Source organism: Phycodurus eques, chromosome 20, assembly GCF_024500275.1.
Source record: "Phycodurus eques isolate BA_2022a chromosome 20, UOR_Pequ_1.1, whole genome shotgun sequence".
NCBI classification, from domain to species: Eukaryota; Metazoa; Chordata; class Actinopteri; order Syngnathiformes; family Syngnathidae; genus Phycodurus; species Phycodurus eques.
In genome coordinates, this window is record NC_084544.1 from 7,507,459 (window position 1) to 7,530,725 (window position 23,267).

The window sequence follows — 23,267 nt, forward strand, 5'->3', positions numbered from 1 at the left end:
CAGTAAAACAACCAATATACAGACACTTTCACGCTTTGTGGTGTGTAGCCTGTTCAAGGCAGCAGACATGATTCCCCATGTCCCATGACGTGTGAGTCATGGATTGGGTGATTAACGGTGGCACCGCTCGCAATAACCGCCTTGGTTACACCCCGCTTCCGATCCGTATCAGTCATATTCTCCAGAATTGTGCGAGCTCAGCGTTTGTGCGGAATGCAGCTTGTGCTTAAGTAGTACAAACAGAATGCAATGAAGGCAGCGCTGTTCTCGTATTTACAAATTTACGAACCCCCGATCAACATGCGGGATACGTTCCCGACCCACCCGCAGTCGGTGAAAATCTGCGATATGGAGAAAGCAATTTTCTTTTTTTTTTTTTTAGTTTTTTTACCCCTCCACGCACTTGAAAGATATTAAAACACAATGTAAAGGTCAAACACAAAAGAAAATGTCAAGCATAAAAAGTATAGAAAATACTGGATATATTGTAGTATCCGTCTGTTAGGTGCCTTTAAGAGGCGGGGCCTGGTCCAATGGATTACTACCTTTTTGTATTCATATATTTTACAATACAGTGCTATTTTTCTTTATTAAAAATTTTTTTCAGAGAGCTGGAACGGATTAATGGCGTTTCAATTCAGTTCAATTCGAAAAATGTATTTGATATGTAAGAAAATGAGTTACGAGCTTGGTTAGCGGATGAATTAAGCATAGAGGTCAAGGTACCACTGTACATTCCACAAAATCTGCAACGTAGCAGGGCTGCGGTGGTTGAACCACGTTATAAGCCGGGGCAAGGAGTGGGCATTTTCTGGCAAGCTCGAAACAATAAGCCAACAACAGGAGTGCAAGATCGCAGCTGCTGCCAGCAATACAAACGAGCAGCGATGTAGGGACAAACAAGAACAGCAGGACAGAAAGAACACCTCCCCCACCTTTCTCTGTTTGAGTCCTTCCAGCAGTATAGGTTGTGGATGCTTATTTACTGCGGTGAAGGTGCACCCGAGGGTGCAGCTGCCGTCCCTACACCTACACATGGACGATCAGCGCATCAATGTGGGGCTGTAGCGCTGTCATTAGGTACGACACTCGTAGCATTTAACATGATAAAGCTCCCTGTGAGTCGAGGCCCATTTGTCTCGAGTGATGTCATCACTCCTGTCGGGTCCTGAGTTATGGTGTTGTCGTTTCAAGGCGGAGCAAAAGTGAAGGATAAACTCATTTGAGGATATATCGGCGAGGCTCAGCCTGCGTCGAATGTTCTCTCCTGACTGTCTTCTTTGTCTAAAGTGTCCCCGTCTGCCTCAGCTGACAAAGGACACCAGGTACACCGGGCCAAAAAAAACAAACAAAAAAAACATCAGGCTGATCGATTAACCTTCTTCATATGTGCATACAAATAGAAGATATGATTAGTTACCAGGCCTAATATACTGTAGCATGACAATCAGTCACTTCAGCTCGCAGACTATAAATAAGCACTAATATTAACACAATGCATCTCTGACGCACACTAGCCCGACACGTGAGCTACAAACTGGGGCTGTCAGGAGACGGGCCTAAAGCGGGGCTGTGAACTTGCGAATCAATTCATTAATAGTGATTATACCCAATGATGTTAATTTCATTTAACTTCAACAACAGGCCTCATAAGGATTTTGCATAGTCTGTCTTGCAGTTGGATTGAATGAATGAGGTTAAAAAGATAAACAGGGGCTCCTCGGTTTTAATGTTTAGTTTTTACTGGTACAGTAAAACAGGTAATAATGACTAACTTGGTCGGAAATGATTCATGCGTGGATAAAACAAATTCCGTCCACATTGCCGTCTTTGTCGTTTCCGTTTGCAGTCTGCGGTCCCCTCGTTGCAGACAAAAGGGCTTAGAAAGCGATTAACCGTGTTTCGTTTTTAGTGAAAACAAATTTAATCACGGTGATAGCGCGTAACTTTGGAATATGAATGAACGTCTGTTGCATTGAAGCCTACGCCAGGCAAGGTCCCACAATGCCGTTTGACTGCCAGGCAAATATCTCAGCATTTCACAACAGACTGGAGAGGGTTTTTTTCCCCTTTAGATATTTTTTTTCCTGTTCTCTTTTATATCTGGTGTGTGTGATGACATTCACACATGGGTGCACTGCTAGTGGTGCATTTTATTTCACCAGGCAATGATTGGTTTGGCTTGAGCTCAAGGGGTTTAGGAGGTAGAAACAGTAAGGGAGGGGTCGGGGGGCACGCATGCAGAGCCAGTGTAGCTAGTGCTTCTGAATGTAACACAGGAAGGTTTCATCCACCGTCAATAATTTAAAAAAAAAAAAAAAAATTGTTTTTTTTACAGTATACAGTCTGTATTAGAGTTGCGTATCTTCAGCATTGTACTACGTGGTGCCGCTGGGCAGCACCGAGCTGTACTGGAAGACTTGCGGCGCGACAGAATACCAAAAAGAAGGCAGAGAAAGTCCCCGACTAAAATTCAGTAATAGTTGTTATTTCCAAAGAGCAGTGAGAAGAAATGCCTGTGATTGTTTTTGTATGCTCTGTTTGTATGTACTGAGCAGTTGAATAGATAAAAATGGATCTGCACGCATTTGCCTTCGTGGCTCACCAGTTCCTTCTGCACAGATGCGTTTATCAATTTTTAACAAAACAGGCTTACTCTAATGTAGTTAACCTAACTATACTACAAATAACTTGAGGCGAAAATGCTGCACGGCTCCCGCAGACCGAGGGAAGAGGCGGAGTTTTACAACACTTCTCAGACAGTTGAGCAATCAAGACCGGTAATAGATTTGTTAGTTATTTTCAACAATCTAAATTGGTTTGTAACGCATAAAAATAACAGACAACATGGGGACAGACCGATAGTATCGATTTGTTAAAAATTAGGAAATTGACATTGACATTTGGACAAACAGGGTTTCTGCCCGACAGAAGGACATGGTCTCCCTATACAGCAGATTTACAACTATCGCGGGTGCGTCTGCAGCTTATGCCCTACGACAAAATGAGGTTCACTTTAATGAGGCAATAGTTCAGGGGTAGTTTGTTAAAAGTCCACCAGAGCATTAATCTGCCGTTAATTATGCTATTTCATTGACATGTCAGTTTAATGGCATCCAATGTGTTGACTGAAAATTGCATTGCCATAACAACAGCATACTTAGCCCTTACTTGGGCAGTACCACGCCTTATCTCTTTTATTCAGGGCCTCGATTATTGTTCAGCTAACTAAAAACAGTGGAACGCAATCGTTGAAATGACCTCATGAAGGGAGATAAACACGGAGTGCTGTATGTGTTTACTCTGTCAGTCATCTGCATCCACAAAACACACACATCCACACACATGCACACACACGCACAAAAATCAGTGTGGTGCAGGCATCAGTCCTATATGGTTCCCTCATTAACATTTATCAGAGTAAGAGCTTCAACAGTCACAAGGAAGAGGTACAGCGGTCCGGAGCGAGAAGGAAAAGAAAGAGCTTGAACTTGGAAAAATGACGGGAAGGAAGGAACACAATGAACGATCTCTCAGGTAGACAAGAAGGTCAACCTTTTTTTTTTCCTCTCCAAATTTGGAATACAAATGAGAGGAAAGGATGAGTGCAAGCTAGAATCCAGGGAGTGAAATGGAGGAATAGAGACCTTAAAGACCTCTCTCCTGTTATGCTGAATGTGAAATAAGGCAGTCTGATCCTCGTTAGCGGAGAAAGAAAATGCAACCACCGCTCTCGTCTTCTCACCAAGTTCAGTCAATTAGGGCTATACTTAATAGAAAAGTTCATTCTTGGCGTACATTGGCACAAATAGTGCACATGTTGCATTGATTGTCTTCACAATTAGTTACGGGGTCTCGAACCATGGATGGCAAGCGTCACATACAAAAAAGATTTGCAATTAGAAACTAATGAAAGGACTTGAAAGCCCATGAGAATTTATGGTGGTATTTGGTTTTACAAGCTGTCGCTCAGCCAATTTTTTTTGTCTCGATTTGGGAGCAAAAATTTTTGTTATGCGTATACGATGGTGCCAGTGACCTTCACTACAAAGAGCAAATGTAGAGCAATCCTTAAAAAAATAAAATAAAATGAGAAAATTAGGCCTAGTACTTGCTTCAAGCTTCCCAGTTGAGGTTTACTGTAAAACTAAGCAAAAAAAAAATATAACAATAATAATAATAATTTACATCTTGTGTATTTAACCAGACCACATAATTTACGAATATCCACAAGCTCAATAATGTACAATACAAAAGCCTTAGACGGGTTAACGAAGCGAGCATAGATGTTGAACAAGTTATAACCCTTCAAGCAACAGATATTTAAACACAAACGGTGCAGCAACGCATGTAGACAGACATGACAATACTCACAGGCATGCAGTTATCCGAGGCGAAACATGACTAATGTTAGCTTAGTTGCCACAGTCTTCTTCTGTGTTTCATCATCAAACCTGCGCGTAGTATGTCTGTAGGCATTGTTCTGCCTCCACGTGGCCAAGGCGTTACACACCAGAAGGAGTAGCCCAATGAATAAATGCATGAAATCATGACACACAAACTGTTAATTCTTTGAATTACTGTCACGTTTTTGTAATGTACATTATTTGAGTGCTATTTTACTTATCAAAAAACATGTTACAAAATTATGTTTTTTTTGGGGGGGGGGGTATGGCACAGATTAACGGCATATGTATTCATTTCTATGGGGAATGATGATTTGATGATTGGCTTCGAGTTCCAGGTCCTTATAGTCATCACATTTTTCACTGCCCTTCTGTGGTGACATTACAAAAGAACAAGGAAAAAGCAAAACATACTTGTGGGTTGCTTCTGAGAAAATCTCACATAATAGGAGAGGGTTTTCAAATTTTGGTCAGATACTTCAGGGGTTCAACTGTACACGTGGAGCTCTCAAAAAGTGCAAAACAGTGGGCTAATTGTTTTTTTTATTTATTTTTATTAGTTTTAGAACGGTCAGCTTACCGTCATTGAGGTCCTGCAATAGGTTCTCCTGACCGGAGAAGTCCAGTTTGACGTTAATGTCGACTGTCAACGTGACAGCCTGGCCGGGTTTAAGAGGCATGTGAGATGAGACCTTCTCCAGGTCCCACCTCAGAAACTCCCCAAACACTTTCTCTGCACACACAAGGGACAAAAATGCCTTTAAAACCATAGAACAAAGAGTTGCCCGATGCAAATACTGTACAGTAAACGACCTCCTGTTCGTCATGGAAGATACGTTGCAGGCCCAACGCACAACAGGTGAAAATCCTTTTTTTTTTTTTTTTTTAAAACAAACAAAACATTTTCTTTATAGTTTTACCCCTCCCACACATTTTAACCATATTTGAACTTGCTGTATTAAAACACACTTTCCAAGCACAATGTAAACCGGTTGGCTCAAGCTACGGTAAGCCTGTGTGTGAGTGTCAGGTCGTGAGCTTTGGCTGACAGAATCTCTTGAGTGCGTGTGCTTATTGTGTTTAAAGGGCACCCCCAGTATATCGCGGCTGATCATTCACGCGCCTGGTATTCCACGGATTTTTAAGCGATCGTTTTTTATAGGCTATCAGAGTATACAGGCAAGGCTGAAATTCGAGTTGTGCACCTTTAAGTGTAGTACCATTTGGAGGCAGCATAGTTCCCCAACTAAACTACAGTAATCGTCATTGTTCCCACAGAGCAGAGATAACATATGTGTGTCAGTATTGTTGTATGCACTGTTTGCATGTGTTGCTGTTCCATGTGTGTTAAAGTAGCAGTTGTTTGGAGGTTTATAATTACCTTAACATTGCCGCTAATTCTTGTTACAACGTCTATGGTGCATTGTTTGGTGGACATTTGTTAGACGAAATTAGATGGCTTGGTTGAACATTTTAATGTTTTATACCATGTTTAATTCTGTTGTTGTAGGTGTCTATTTTACAGTAAAACTCAACTGGAGCGACCAATGAACAGCTTGAAGAAAACACGCTTTGACTCATATTTGCAGCAATGTGATGGTGGTGGAGAGTCTTCTTTTCCTTTCTTTAAAAGTGTTGTTTAAAGATTGTCTCCAATTTCTTGACAGCCAGAGGTGCTAAGGGATACTGTGTTGTTTAAAACAAAAACAATGGTTTTATTGGTTTTTAAAAAGTAAATGTTTTAAAGTGTGTAGGAGGGGTCAAACATTTATTTATTTATTTTTTGTCAATTTTTAAAATGATCTGCAATGTATCCCAAGCAATGAACAGGGGTTCAGTGTCTGGGTTTTGCAATAAACTACTTAAAAGTGCATCAGCAACTGTGGCTCTCTTTTTCCACTTGTAAAAGCATTACAGATTTGCACGATATATCAATAGACAAGTAGATACATTCCACAAAAAATCTGCGATGTAACAGAGCCACGGTGGGTGACCTGCGATATAATGGGGGAACGCTGTAGTGCAGCATAGACGGGGCTAAAACAGAAAAAATGCAATGTGGCAGGAGCATGGTAGCATAATTTGTTTTCGGGTTGTTGTTTTTTTTGTTGCCTTCCGAGATAACAAAGCCACTGATTGGCCCGGTGCGCTCTCAACGTATGCAGCTCGATGCCAGGCTGTAATTTACGCCAGCGAGGAATGACTCAGCTGCATCCACTTGAGCCCTGAGCGTCAAATGAATGATGCATCACCTGAATAAAGCATGTGTTCACTCTGTGCAGGTGAGCCACTCCTGTTCCTGGGGATGAGGGCAACAGGCAGGCATATTTTAAAGCTCAGTCACAAAGTGAGCTCTGCATCCACACCGCTAACTCTTTTAATGGCGATGCATTTTTTTATTACAAACACCCAGATTTACACATTCAAACACTGTGAATTAAAGACAGAAAGGAGGCGAGTGAGCAGAGACAAACACGACCGCAAAGTCATTCGCTTGATGACGTTTTTTTTGTGACTCCAACTAAAGCAGTAACGGAAAACAGCAGCGACAATGACTTCTCTTTTCTATGAGAGTTTTTTTTGTCACAAAAGTCATTTCCTTTTTTTCCAATTTCATTTCAGGTATCATTCGGACAGACTTGAGGCCATCAGCATTTGACAGCTTATACTTCGCAGTTTTTGTAAGCATACCATATCATTCTTTGCCTACGGCTGGCCGATTGACATTCGGGCAGCGTTGCAAAATTGCCGCGAGACAAGAATTTTTTTGTCCCAGTCTACAATTCCGCACCCTTTCGAGAAGCTTTATGGCGTCACACTGCCCCAACGTGTAGTACAATTTACTCCTTGGCAAGTTTCTCAAAACAGGATCTGTTTTTGTCAATTAACAGCATAACTCCTGCTTTTGCCACCACGAATGGAAAACTCCAAACTTCTAGAGCTGGTATTTATGCAAAGCCAAGAATATCTGAGGGGCTGCATGTAGTTAGCATAATTTCTTTTTTTTTTTTTTTTTTGAAACTTGATTCAGCAGATGCTTTGGAAAGTGATTACATTTTGGTTGTACTAACTTCAGGTTCATCACAATGTTCTGCTTGAAACCTTTGACCAACCTGAAGTTAGTACAAATAAAGCTTTATCACTCCCCAAAGCGTCCGCTGAATTGAACTTTTGTTGATACTTTCTTCCAGTTCAGCACATCGTTTAGACGTTCCCTGGCTTCGTGTAAACGCCTGCTCTAAGAGTTTGGTGGTAGTACCAGGCCTTCCGCTGCGTGGTTTGGCAAGAACAGATCATGTTTATTAGCAGATTTTGTACTAGAGTGTAAAGCAAGGGTGTCAAAGTCATTCTTGTCACGGGCCACATCGTAGTTATGTTTTCTCTCAGAGGCACGGGCTGTGAAACCATATGAACGTATGATCGCCTCATATTACTATTAACTAGTTTTGAAATGAGAAGCCAGTAAAAACTGTTTGTTCAACTATTATTCAATTTATTTTAAAAGGGGGATTGTAACAAAAACTGACAACAATTAAGCCGAAAGTCACACAAACACACTGTCCTATTTGTGTGTTCACGTGCCCAGTGGGCGACGTCAGGAACTCTGACTCCAGCTCAAGGTTGGCCATTTACCATGCTGTTAGTTGAACGTTAGCATCTTCTCCATCCTCCTTGCAGGACAGAAAGTAAAGAAAAGCATGTAACTCGAAAACTCATCAATTCGGGCTCCCTAGTCAAGGTACCGCTGAATAAACTTTTTGGGGGAAGCAGATTTTTGCTATTCGTGGCAGGGCTTGGCCCCTATTGCCCCACAAATTATTGATGGTACCCTGGGTCGGATTCTTTACGATAAAAAGACTCACATTAATGTTAATGCTTCATTAAATTGTCAAAAGGGGGTGTTTATTTTATCAGCTCAAATGTTGTCAAACTTCTTTTCACCTCCGAGGCAGAGAACCCCGCCTCACGCCGGCGTGGCTCGTGATGCAGGAACCTAAATCTTTTTGTCGCCCTCCCCCCCCAGTCTTCCCGTGGTGACTCGCGCATCTTTTATTCATTCAGCACTCGCTGAGAATTCTAAACTGTGCCAAGATAGAGAAACTAGAACAAAACCATTCCAGGCTGTCAGGTTAGTGCCGAGGAGGCGGGCGAGTGAGCGCATGGTCACGTGAAGGCCACTGATGATGTAGACGGTCACCATGGTGCTGCCTCGTGACACCGTGGCCTCTGCACCTGACCTTTAATTTGTCATCCATGATAAATCTGCCTCCACTATCAGAATAAAAGAGCAACAAAAATGAGGCTATTATTACCCGGATTCTGTTTTCGAGTACAGAGAACCACCGCATATGTGCAGTTCAGCATTTGCGAATTCGCCTAAAAATTGGTAAAGGTGTTAAAAATCGGTCTGCATGTACCCCGCTCATAAGTTCAATATGACACATTCATAGAAAGCCCATTAGAAAACAATGATTCCCCCACCCCCCACCCGCAAGTTATCAGCACTCTCTCTGGTTCCAATTTTTTTTTTAAAGACACTAATATGAAACCTTTAAGAATAAAGTGGGGGGGAAAGGAGCAAAAAATGCTAATTAAAGGGACATTAAAGGAACCCTGTGTTGTCACAATGTCCACACGAAGCTCGTCTGACATTAAAATGGTCTTCAAAAGGTCTCACTTTGCTCAGATGTGGCGCATCTTTAATTGCTTGCAAGGGACTTTTTCTTTTGACTGTCACGACACTGATTATCGAGCACATCAGAGGAAAAGGAGGAAACCAACTTTAAAATGTATGCAAAAAAATAACCTTACACACAACGGAAAAACTAGCCCAAAATAGTATGTCTAAAGATATAAGCTAGAAAGAGTCGATTTTACAGTTGAGGTCAAACTAAACCAGTAGTAACAAACGAGAGGACTGCAGCTAACCTGCCTCATAAAATAACAATGACAGTCATTTATGGCAGGCAAGGACAGTCTGAACTGCTACAATGGCGATACGCCACATCACCTGCACAAGTTTAAGCGGGTTGTTTCTAAAAATAGCTCTGTATTTTTCACACTGACTCAGAACGAGAGCAAAAAAGGGCCAGACTGAAAGTCAGACTGCTAAATAATGACGAGTGACCACAATGATCTGAGGATGTGGGCGAGTGTTCAACACGAGACACCGCACATGACGAAAGGCCATCTGGATATGAAGAGGTATAGCTCAAAGCAACAAGAGTTGATTTTGTGGCAATGTAAACAGAGATCCTGAAGTCTGTTTTCATGAGAATTTTGTAGGATTAGTAGAAAACAATATTTCGACATCATAAAATACATTGAGAAAAATCGATCACTTTTATAGCACACTCTCGTTTGTATTAAATACATAATAATTATACATTTCATGTGTAAGTTCATAGAATAAATTATAATAAATAGAGAAGCGCCTTGAGATACGAGTTAAATTTGTTGATTTCTCAGGAACACTTCAAAAAAACATTGTCAGTTGACACAGTTTGTCACTACGTCTACAAATATGTTAAAACGCTACCATGCAAAGCAAAAGGCATATATCAACAACACCCAGAAACCATACCAGCTTCTCTGGACCCGAGCTCCTCTGAGATGGACTGACGCAAAGTTGAAAAGTGTGCTGTGGTTTACATTCCACATATGCTTTGACATATCATTCCACATATATTGACATATCGTACATTCAATAATGGTGGATTACTAACCTTTGGTAGTGACAATCTTGGAGGTGAGCTCCAGACTCTCGATGTCCTTGCAGCCGATGTTCTCCAAGGTGATGGTCATCTGCTGGCCCTCGCCATTGAAAAGCTGCACAGACACAGTGCTGGAAAGCTCCTCTTTGGACATGGGCTGAGGTGTGTGGGCCGACCTGAGTGTGGATAAAGAAAAAAAATTTCATGCAGAATAACATGCTCATTCCTATACTGACACATGTAAACAAGCGGTGGGAAAACCTGTGCGCTCAAGGGCCACATTTGATTCTTAGAAACAGACCGTCGGGCCAGGTAATTTATAGATTAGGGGGTTGGAAGTACAGTAAAGCCCTGCATATTCGCGGTTGTGCATTAGTGTATTCGCATTTTTAGTTTTTAGTTTTTTCCTGGGGGGACCTAGCCTCTGTTATTTGTTGAAAAACTCATCCTTATGGACTCCTGGTGCCAAGGAACGATATTAAAGTGGATTGAGGCGCTTCGTGAAGTCCTTTGCCAACATTTTGTGGCATCTTAGTGTCAAGGAACTATTTTGAAGAGAGTTGATGAGCTTCACGTAGCGCTTTGCCGCCATTCTCAAAAGCAGTCTCATTTTGAAGTTTGGGGAGGGTAAGATATTAACTAATCACTTAATCAAATGTATAACTTTTTGTATTGTGTACATTAAATACATTAACCAATTATTTGAAGAGATTATAGATTCAAAATACAATAATAAAAAAAAAATGTTTTTAAATCAAATTACGCTTTTTGGGGGGGAAAAAAACAGCTAAGTTACCAGAATGCAACAATTATTACAGGATGCCTGATAATGTCAATGCTCACTGGGCCCGATTCAAGGAAGGAGTGGGTCGCATGTGTCCTGTCACACTTTGTCCACCCCGATGAAAACCTTTAAAAAAAACATCACCGTTTAACGCCAATAGCTTAGCGTAGAAGGAAAAGTGCTGCAAGTTCTGTTGCAGAGAGAAAAAATGCTGAGAACTCTGAATGCTGAGGAGCCTCCTCTGATGTCAAAACTGAAAGTCTATCAGGATGACCCTGGAGACCACCTATTACATTTCTATTCTCTTTGCCGCATGTCTCTGCTACAGTACTCTTGGAAGCAGAAAAAGAACAAAGAGATCCTCAACATCCAAAGTGCTGTACTTGAAGGCATGAGGGTTTTGCTACGGTTATGCTTTCACCAGGATCAGACATTTGTTTCTTTGGAAGGCATTCAATTAATTCCCCTCTCTCATGTTGCTCACAGGGGAAGCCTGCCTGTTTCACATGTCAACAAAATAGGATGGCTTCTTCATAAATCTAGAGTGGCAAAATGCGTCCTTGTGGGAACCTCTGTTAATCTTGGGGTACCAATGAACAAAGCTCCCAAAAGTCATGATGACAAAGACACAACACAGAACTTGGAGTAGTAGCTACCGCTACCAAACACAGCTTAGCAAAGGTGTCTATTGTTTTGTTTGCTCGTCAGGTTGTAGGATTATGCAAAAAGCACACAGCCAATTTCCTAACTTTACCGAAGTGTGGCAGCGAACCCGTTACATTTTGTGGGGGCGGTGTCATTGGTTGTCAAATGTTTGACACCTCAAAAAAATAATTCAGTCTTAAAGTCCCATCATATTGACCAAAATTTAAATAAGTATTCAAATGTTCATAGTATGCCTAAGTATTCATAGAAAATGAAGCCGGTTTAGCTCATAAAAAGTGTATTTAATATTTTTGTAAGCTACTGTTACAGCCCTCAACATTTCATCAAAATCAATTAAGTAGTAAAGATTGTTAATAACTTGACCTGCTTGGCAAATGGATGTACAGCGAAAGGATAAAAATGTTCCTCTAACCGGGGCAGTGATGTACTGAGCTGGAGACGAGGGAGCGAGGGGATGACCTCCACCAGGCATCCATCAGTCTTGACGCCAAGCAGACCTTCCAGTAGGCAATCGCTGGTAACGCCAAACACTGAGGTGTGGTAGCCTTGGATCAAATAGTAGCTTAATTATAGAAAGACATTTATTGTTCGCATTTATTCGATATCCTGCTCTTTGGTCACACTACTAGGACAACTTTAGGACGACTTCGTGTAACTAGTGAGGCAAAAGTGTACACACGTCAATTAATGCACAGTTTTGTCTCACTAGTAACATGTATTTGTTGAGAAATGTCATACGGCAGTGGAAGGCAGTTGTGGAAGAAACATTACTAAGACAGTTATTTTACTCATACGCCCTAGTTGTTCTAGTCTAATTATAACATTCAGTTTGGTTATGGGGTTTATAAATGTTTTAGATCAGATCAGATGGGACTCACCATTGACGTTGATGTTGCCAGAGGTTCGTGGGACGCCCACTAAAGTGACGGGGTAGAGGCCGGACTCTGCAGGCAGTGACAGCGCAGCGGGGAGGGACTCAAACTCGACTCCGGAGGTCAGCAAACCCTAAGTAGTGCAACGTAGAATGGAAGAAAGATCAATTTACTGAATATCACTGATTGGACAACACCAATCAACAATCAATGCATGAAGATCTTGTTCTTGTAGTGTTTTTAATTTTGGGAAAGAGGTTATATGTTCAGTGTTTCGGTTATGAATACAATTTTGGTGCGGGAGTTTCGACATTGGCTTCTATTTTGGTGAGCAACAGAGTTGAAATAGTGGGCTGGTTCCCAAGTGATTAAAACAAGAATGAGTGGGTCCTTTTACTCATATAATAACCTTTACTCCACCCAGGGTCATACTAAATGTAAAAAAAAATTTCCTCGTGTAAGAATTCATCACAGTTCCTCTCCAGTTTTGTTTTTAGAATTGTAAGGCAGACTGTATTAATTGCTCACGAGGCCCGTGTACGGTCCACCAGCCGTAACTTGCCTGCCCGTGGTTTAACCCGTCGCAAGAATTTAAACAGGAAGTGTACGGACTATTGAATCTCAACTAATGAGCCGCAGGAAATTATTCTTTTCACTCATGCAAAAATCAGCATTTATTTACTCCTACAAAAATGCAGCTTTAATTGCACAACTTTCTGTTCTCCAACAAGGGACTGAAACGGCAAAATTCACAAAATGTGTTTCATCCATTAATGGACCAATAAAATTCCTAGGTCAACAAGAATTGGTACCTAAACAGTCCTCGTTATCAGGATCTCGTTATCTCGGTCTCATTATTTTGACATAATGAGACCGAGATGACACCAATCAACAGTATCAAACAGGATGATCACATAGGGAAGTGGACACTGAGATGCGAGTGCCTCAGTGTCATCTACAGGTTGCAACAGAGATACTGGATAGAAACTGGAAGAGTCACAGAAAGATGTAGAAGTGGACATCCTTGGAAATTTGTATTGATTGAACACATTATGACTTTGGTTTGGAACAGTTTGCTTTGGTCCATACCCGAATCAATTACTGTTCACACCTGACCAGATTAGCGTTTTAGCTGACCAAAGTGGGCTAGTGTGACAAGTTCTTGTAGGAGGTGGGGTCATCAATAAAGTTCCACACGCGGTGCGGATCCCAGTTAGGATTGTTTGGCCTCGACGACGCTGTGTGCTCTACTGAGTGCCATTCAAGTTTACGAACGTGCCGGTCGCTGTGAAATCCTTACCATAACTGCGGGAACCCAGAGCAGCACGTTTTTTTTGGTGGGGGGGGTTGCCACCGTGTCGTGCTTTTGCACACTCTGTCGGGACCGGACCGTCTGAAATTTGTGTGCAGGATTTGACACCTCTGCTTGAGCAAATTAAACATTTATGAGTGCAGACCTGCCCAACACATGCACACAGTTAAAATGCTGTATTTACTCAGTGAAAACATAAAAAATGATTTATTTTAATATGACAATTTACAATGTTAAATTATTCAGGCTGAGGTCCATTAAAGTGTCAAATGTTACGGGGGAGGGTCTATGAGGGGGACAGCCTTTTTGTTTTTGTCCAAATGCATGTTTGGGATAATAATAATAAACAATATTACTGCTCTACACTGAAACCCCACAGATACAATTTGTTGCATTTGCAAATTTGCTGATTTTTGGGGGGACCCAATCTTCCGTCACTGCTGTTTTTGTGCTAACTGACAGCCTCTCGGTGCCAAGGAAACAATTTGAAATGAGTTGGAGAATTTAATTTAGACAAAAGTAGTCCTTTGATGCAAACTTGTGATGCTGGAGTTTAAAATTAAATGAATGACTCTTATGGAGAAATGCATCAAAATGGCAGAACTAATGAGTTATGAAGGAAGATAAACATGGATGCACACAACATTGTGGAATGATCATAGTCAGTCTACTCAAACGTTAATCTTTGTAGATGTCACCGCCAAACGACGAGATGTCACCGCCAAACGACGCAAGATTGTCTTTAATACAGTGCAAGAAATTTGTTTGGGAGGGGTTAAACTATTTGGAAAAAAAAACAATTCCATCACCAATTGCGGGTGGGTCGAACGTATTCCCCCGTGATGAACTGGGATTCGACAAACATTTTATGCTTGCAATTTTGTTTTTGTTTTCAAACGTGTTTGCAAGGTGACTATTAATAAGTTTAAATCTTTTTAAGGCATGTTGGCAATGTATTTTAAGCTTCAACTGCGAACAAAAGCGTGGATTTTCACCTGTTGCGGGTGGATTTGGAACATAACTCTCAGTGTAAGACTGACTGCACTTTTCTGCATTTTCAGCATGTGGCTAAGAATTACTACTAGTACACACAGCATTCAACTGACAAATTGGAATGCGTTCCGTGCAACGTGCAATCAAGCCCCCTTTGAAAGACCGCATTTACATTCCCAGCGCACGCTGCACGAGACAGACCCCGGTCACGCGGTGACGCAACGACTGCATCAATCCGTAACAGCAGACACTACCTCACAGAGGATAAGGCAGCCTAAGACGCAGGAGCTTTTGAGGTGCTTTGATTAAGAACGTCCTTGGTATAATTGCAAGTGAGGCGCAAAGTAGCGGCGAGTATTGCCGCTAACATATCGGAAATCCTTCATTAGCGTTCCGGCCCTGAAAAGGGTAATTACCCTGTTTTACTAACGGTAACGATCAGAGCCATAAATTGTATTGTTTGAGCCGCTGTTGATCGACTTGTTTTAAAATCACCCCGCAGTGTGCGATTCAGGGATTGTTCTCTGACAAACAGCCAGTCCTAATAATAATGATGATACTATTTCTCTTATACAAGGCCAGTGTAACACATCTACTAAATCAAGATGTTGATTTACACTTCATGGTTCAAGTGACACAATTCCGATGTTTTGCTTTTTAAGTGGCGCAATTAGCACCTGCGTCATGGTATGGAGAAGAAAAAAAAAAAGTGTCTCTTCAAAACACTCGATCCATAAAAGCGTGGCGTGGATACACCCCATCAATGCGAACCTGACTCACTGACATAAATATCCACGTCAAACACTAATAAACATGTTAAAAAAACACCCATTGAAAAAATTTAAAAATTATATAAATATGGTTCAAATATGACATTAATGCAGTGATTCCAAACTAATAGTGCCGTATGAGAGCTAAACAGGTGTGTGGCGGGAAATTTAAGTAATTGAACCAAAAATTGCATATAAATAATGTATATTTGTTCATTTATCTATGGCAGCAAAATGTAGTGACAGGCATAATTATTTAATTTAAAAAAGGTACAATTAACCTGTGTATCCATCAGTTGCCTTTTATACAACAGAATAAATCATGGATTTCTACGAGTGTATTAGCTTTGTTCAACTGAAAAGATTATGTCATTTTGTTAGAGTTTAGAGTTTTAGAGTTTTAATATCCAATGCTTAATCCTAACTTCAACTAGGAGTGTCAAATTACAACTTGAAGCATGCACGCTGTGCCTCTTTTTCTTTTTTTTCCCCCGCCATTTCTTCAAAGTGATAGTATATCATGGGTGTCTACTGTAGACAGTCAGAAAAATTGGATAGAGACATTCACTCATTAGCCTAATAGTATAATTGTCTCAGTCATTTTTGACATTTTCAGAAAACAGGAAAAAAAAAAAAAAATACAACAACAGGAATCCAGTTGCCTTGATTCAACCTTTGAAGATTACTATGACCTGGATGACACAGAGAAAGGGGGAACATTTTTTTTTATTATTGATATTGTGACAGTAAGTGAAAAATGACTGAGGCTATTAGGCTTACAAAAACGGAATCGGAGAACTAGGGCCTGCAGCGTATCACACCTGCGCGTCCACCTCAAGTAGTCACGTTAGTCTTGCTTGCATTTGGCAGTGAGCTTCTCCGCCGCGTGACTCTACAACACCACCCACAGTTACCCGCTGCCGTGCAACTGCGAGGGGCTTATGTCTCCATCTGTTACCTGATCAATTCACCTCCAGACATGGGGGGGGCGCTAATGGAATGCTTGACCCCATCGGTCTGGGAAGATGCACTCCAAATATGAGTGACTAGAATTTTAACGGTATTCAAGTCAACCAAGACTTGACAAAGGTGGATTTTTCTGCAATATTTACTGATATCATTTTTGTACCCTTTCTCCACCCTCAATTATGTGCTCCAAATGTGAGCGTTATGGTTGTTTTGAAACCAACACCACAATATGACTGGAGCAAAAATTTCTACATTTGGTGTAAACACTTTCTAGATGATCCCGCCTGGATATTTAGGGTGGGCTTTTTTGCCATTTTCGGCAAAGCACATGACAACACAAACGGCCGAGGGGTAAATCCAACAACCAATATCTATATAAGGCAATTAAGCTTCACTTATGAGCTGCGACACATTTTTATGAAAAAAATGTTACAAATCCATGCAGACATCACTTGTGAAAAATAGTACACTGCATGCAAACTGGGTATGCTCCTGATAGTTACGCATTTAAAAAACAATTTTCCCCAGGCGAACATTTAGTAAGCTTGATGAGTACATAACTGCATGAATAGAAATTGCATAGCTGGGAGGAAGAGGAGTTAAGAGTTATAATTAAGTAGGACTTTGTACAAAAAGATAAAATTGTAGGGATTGGCATTGGACTAGATACCCTTGATCGATGATGGAGAAAATTAAGGATCAATTATTCAATTGTTTTATAAACAGTCTGTTATATACAACATGAGAATTGTCTCTCTTGAACCAAATAACGCAGCCTGCCATAGTGTAGATGTACTTCCCATTAGTGACGCAGTTTTGTTCTTCCTCAGGCTGCATCTTATTTGAGAATAAATTAACAGCACCTCTGCTGGTTGCAACCATTAATTAAAAAAATTCTCAAGAACTACTAAATTTTTAATCGATTATGCCAATATTGAGTAATGGATACGGGGGTCCTCAGGTTATGAGAGTCTCTTTTTAAATTGGTGTGGAAATGAGAATGTGCCATAGTCGTAAATATTTAAATGAAAAACATTTCTATGCCATAAATATGAAGAGATGAAAACCAGGATGTACAGCGGTAACTGAGTGAGCCTTAAGGACCAAGTCCCAACGCAAATGTTATAAATGTAGATAAAAATAGTTTAAACCGATAAAGATTAAATGCAAATGTATTGAACGTAAAAGTTAAAGACAACGGAAATGTATTCAGGCAATGATTCTTTCATGCACCACAAGAGGGAGCCCAAAAATATAAAATAATCAAAATAAAAACAGCAACTACGGCGGTAAATGCCGCGTGAAAACATATTGGATGATTGTCATCGGGATAATCATAAACCAAAGACCCTTTAGATTGTATAATGTCCCACAAAATTTTCATGAAAGAAACATTCTGAATATTTAACACAGTTAGGGTTGTCTGTGTTGGTTTTTCTTGAAAAGGGAAATGCTTTCCACTTAGAAAGCTGCCATTACCAGGGTGGTATTCAACAATAAAAGGGAGGCGAGACTCGCTGATTGCTTACTTTAAACTTTATCCTATATGGGGGGAAAAAAAGACAATGAAGGGTCTTTTGTACCTCAGTATAGGAGTTATCTACTCTAACAGGACGGGGTGTGCGAAGCCATAAAAGTAATGCAGCATGCGCAGTGGGATGCTGCCCTGACGGCCTCTTACTGTCAAGCAGTGAGGAGTTTGCTCTCACCTCAAGCCGATACAGTATTAAATTGTCCAAAAAAGCTTTTAAGGGATCTTAATTGGGCAGGCCACGATAAACAACTATGACTTGATGGGGTCTGGTGGTCGAGAATTTAATGCTTCTGTAGATAGCTTTTTACAACATAGCGTTTTTTGGAGATGACAAAAGACATCAGTAGATTGGAGGTGAGGGTGTCATGAATGCCACTGACCACATTCTCTACACGGAGCTCGTAAGGCATGGGGTTGTAGACCATGAGCTGCACTTCACAAACATCTCCTTGTACCCACTGGAAGTCTAAAAAAAACAAAGACAAAAGACAGACTCAATCAATTACCTTCATGTAGGAGGCCAATAATTGTTATGTCGCGAGGTCTAACGTAGGTACGATGTCTGGAACAATGTTGAAGATGTCGCTTAATGTTGGAGAGACAGAGAGAACAAACAACCTCAATGAGCTTGAGCTTGATCTTACTTTCATTTCATTTCAAATATTACAGATATAGGCAATGGAGTATCCATCACTTCTGATTTGTGGAGACTAAAACATTAACATTCACAGTTAATTGCTTTAAACAGACAGGAGTCTCTTAGAACCCTGGAGGGATTGAGAGGAAAAAGGGTTCAGGGAAGGCAAACTCGCTTAGCAATGCACCTTGGGAAATTTTATATATATATATTTTTATATATATATATATATATATATATATACACAAATATAATATATGAATATATATACAAATATACATATATATATATATATATATATATATACATACATACATATATATAGTAGTATATATATATATATATATATATATATATATATATATATATACATATATACACATACAAATATATACACATACATACATACATATATATATTAGTATATATGAAGGATAATCGGTTGCGTCAGCTCAAATGTTTGAGCTCCACTAAACCTCAAGAAAGAACAATGCATGACCCACACCGTTCCTGTTTTATTCCTCCTTTTTCTACAACCTCAAACAATCTATGGTTTTCAATTGCTTATAGATGGCACATTTTTTTCTCTATTAAACAAGGCAATGGCCTGACTAAATACAGCTCCTTCCTTCAGTTTGATTGTTGATGGCACCAAAGAAATATTATATTAGACATGGCTTTTGCATGTGCACAAAACCAGCAAATAGGTCAGGAGTTCTTTTAGCCAATAACTGAGGATAGGTTAATAAAAATTCTACTAATAGGTTAATTAGAAGTGAATCGTGAATATGCAGCGGAACACTGCTCGCCACAATTTTTTTCCATGACTTCTGATTTCAAATTAAATTTGTTTAAAATACATATAATAATCAAATGGGCATTTGATTTTTCTCAACTCAACTTTATTTATAGAAGAGCACTTTAAAAAGACAACTGCAGCTATATTAAAGTACTGTAAATTATTAATATAATGAGATGATTGTATGGTTAGTATACGGTTTTCACAGTCATAACAGCCCTCTGAAGAAAACCATAACTACCATGTGGGCCACGACAAAAATTATTTTATGACACCACTGCAGAACACTGGTGAGGAATGGTGGCTAGGTTGAAGCAGTAAGAAAGAAAAAAAAACTAAGAAAGTTCAGCAATAACATAATTAGCCAGCTATCAGTGCGAAATACAAGACGGCATAATCAGGAATATGGTAAGTGGAAGAGAGATTATACTGGGTCAAACACACTGGTGACGCTTTTTGCAAAAATAATCACATCGTGGTTACATGCACAACAGCAGGAATGTCGTTCTGTGCGTAACCCTGCATCGTGTACGAAAGCAGATCAGATAAAAGACCCTATCACAAACATCAGACTGAACGCAAAGCCTTTGTTTTACGCTGTCACATCAATCCGATGCACAGCATGTATCTTGAAGATTACGAAAACACACATCATATACAGTATACGGCGCCTCCACAAGCCATCGTTTGCAGCCGTGTTACTCAGAATACTAATGACTCGAGCCGGCGATCAGGAAACCCCGCGAGTGGCACATGAACACAAGCTCTGAGGCTGGAAAGGTTTAGAAGTGCGCCACTGTGGGAGCGTAATGAAGTTCCCCAGAGTGGATTCCTCGTACGTATATTCCACTGATCACAAGACACCTGAGACCCCCCGTTTGTTCTTAAAAGTCTTTAATGTTGCCAGTTCCATCGCGGGGTTAAGACACTACAAAACTGACAATCGGGCATGATCTTGGCATGAGTTTGCGGAGATGAATGCACGCTCACAGCCATCCCAACATCCTGGGACTCCATTTGTACTTCTCCTCCATGCTAAGAGATGCTTTAGAAGTGTGAGGAGACAATCAAAACCTCATCAGGTGGCGGAGAGCTCCCGGGAGGAAGGGGGATTCATCTCCAGATTGGTCCCTGAAGTCTCGTAACACGCAAGACTCCAAGGAGGAACGTGGTGTTTAGAAAATGTGTCCACTTGTCTTTTTGGGTTACTAACATCTCGCTCGAGGAATTGTTCGAAGCCTCCATAACTTGTGCTGCATAAAATAGCCTGTTCTTGTGCGCATTAGCATTCCACACAGAAAAAAAATGCACTGTATTAGTAGATGTAGCAATATATTCTATATTACTCAAAACACAGTTTTGGTCCTTGCAAAGAAGAGGCGAGATTAGTATGACACAATTGTTCAAAGTATGGAATGTGGTATACAAGGTCTTACACTTAACAAGCCGCCTCGTGATCACAGACATACAATTACTGACTGTTACTTTGAACATAGTGTACGGGAACAACATTGGGTAGTGGGCCACATGCTGCTTCACTAAGTCTATTGTTATATGATCACTGTTGTAGCAGACTGTTTTGGTAAATTTCCATTGTTGAAGAAATTTGAAATAGATTTGTATTCATGAAGGATATATGGATTAAACGTTTCAGATTTCAGAAAAAAATACAATTTTTGTAACGGAAGTCTTTAAAGCTCATCATATTTGCATTTTGTAGAACTAAATGTATAATTAAATTCAAGGCAATAGCTTTTAATGATAGTCAGGCCCAATTTGATAGAAAACATTACACATTTACAGTACAAGTGTCCCATTACAGGGACACAGGCAATTTTAATTAAAGATGCATGTAATTGATTTTGTTATGATTGTTATTTCTGTGCAAATAAATCATAGTAAGTCAACATAAGCGCATTTCCTCTGCACAAATAATGCACAAGCAGAAGAGGAGGAGAGGACACAGCGACTGCAGGTACCATATATTTGCAGAGGGAGATAACAGCCGTCGGCTAATATCATCTAAGCATAATTAAGGTGGGATTAGAAAAGTCGCCAAATGCTCATCTTGTTTGATAAGGCCGTACGAGATAAGCCTCAAGTGGAGCGAGCGCGCCCAGTGAAGCGGAGTTCCATCGTCACGCCGACAACCGGAATATTTCATCAATTCGAAGCTGAGGCTCTTTGTTGCCCGACGTGTAAAGCTTTGTGCAGTCAAGTTAAGTGCACCTCCTTGCCTGATCAACCCGCCTTCTCATCATTTCAAGGGCATATGATGATGCCGCCGTTTGGCCCTGGAATGAATCGCCGTGTATTCTGTCAAGAGGTTTTACCGATCTTCTTGCAGCGCTCCTCTCCTCTGTTGTGCATGACGATGGGCGAGTAGATGAAGGGGCTGGCCGTGGACACGTTGGGACCCAGCAGGCCTTTCACCTTGTGGGGACGCAGACTCACTGGGAGGTTAAGAAGCTTCACCGACCTGAGAAATAATAGAAACAAAGGGGGACTAAAATACTAACTTCCAAGGGAGTATTTATTTACTCAACTTGAGTTAGTTTGAGGCTTCTATGAGGGGGCTCTTTTTTTTTTTTTTTTTTTTTTAATAGAATCAACCAATCACATTAGAACTCAAGTTAAATGTGAGTTAGTGCATACCTGCCACCGTTGAAAGCGCCTCTGATTAGCCCCAAGGAGGATTTTCCTGTTTTTTTTTCCTTTGCTCTCTTGCAAAAGCCTGAAGGTTTTGTGGGAAACACTTACTGCTATTTTGAACTGTTCGAAATTCCCTCCATGAGGCCCCAGGTCCAGCGAAAGAAAAAGAGCCCCAAAGCATGTGGCTGCCCCCAGCATGCTTCACTCTAGGTACGGTGTTCTTTTAGTGATGAGCGGGTGTTGAGTTTGCACCAAACATATCTTTTGGAATTATGACCAAAAGGTTCAGCCTTCATTTCATCACACATTTTCCGACGTGTTTGAGAGATTTTGTTATGATCCACTTGACCTCCGCTCAGATGTTTGAGGTGTCACTAAAGCAGAAAGTTCTGCTTGACGTTACTTTTCACAAAAAGCTTTTCTTCTCCACTTATTACAACAGGTGTTTTTGGTGAAACCAGCCTATGTTCTACTGCTGAATACTTAAGAATGGCCAAATTTGAATCGGGTGAAATAAGAGAGTCTACTGTTTCTTTTTTCAGTGTTTACATAGTCACAGAACATCATATTCTGGGGGTCTTGACAGATCAGTGAAAATGCTCCAGAACGGCTGCCATTACGTGGTTCTTTGCTCTGAAAATGGCTGGCAGAGAATGTAATGGGGGAAAAACTTTTGAAATGATTTGTCTTGGTCTCATTTTTTTATATCACAAAACCTGGCATTTGAACAGGGGTGTGTAAATATTCACTGTATACAGGGAGACTGGAAGTGGACAGGATATCCTTGGAACCGTTCATGGATCAAACACCTGTTGTGAATTTTGACATTTAGCTCCTTGTTAGAGAACAGGAAATTGTACATAACTTTAAACAGATCAAAAGTTTAGAGAATGTCAAATTAATTTTAGGTACATCCTCAAAATGCAGCCAAAGGCTCAATATCCCTTCCTTTGTGTCAGTAGTATATATTCTATCTTTACAAAGACAATAATGCCCAATTTTGAATACTACTGTGAGAGATCTTAATTTATGCCTAAATTAATGTTATTGTGGTTGTGTGGCAGTGGCGCTTCGCTGGATTATACTGAGAGATGAGTCGGCTCCTGTATTTAAAGTTCATTAGATTGCGTAGTGGTTTCTAATGAAATGTCGAGTGAGT

The 23,267-nt window shown here is 40.5% G+C and overlaps 1 protein-coding gene across 1 annotated transcript in view; it reads right to left on the minus strand.

Annotated features, from left to right (window-relative positions):
• Positions 1-23,267, minus strand: part of trappc9 (trafficking protein particle complex subunit 9) — a 117,826-nt gene that overhangs the window by 71,932 nt on the left and 22,627 nt on the right. The window contains 6 exon segments of the mRNA XM_061664150.1: positions 4,987-5,139; positions 10,133-10,296; positions 11,983-12,115; positions 12,449-12,575; positions 18,401-18,486; positions 21,790-21,935. Coding sequence (XP_061520134.1) covers positions 4,987-5,139; positions 10,133-10,296; positions 11,983-12,115; positions 12,449-12,575; positions 18,401-18,486; positions 21,790-21,935 — 809 coding nt within the window.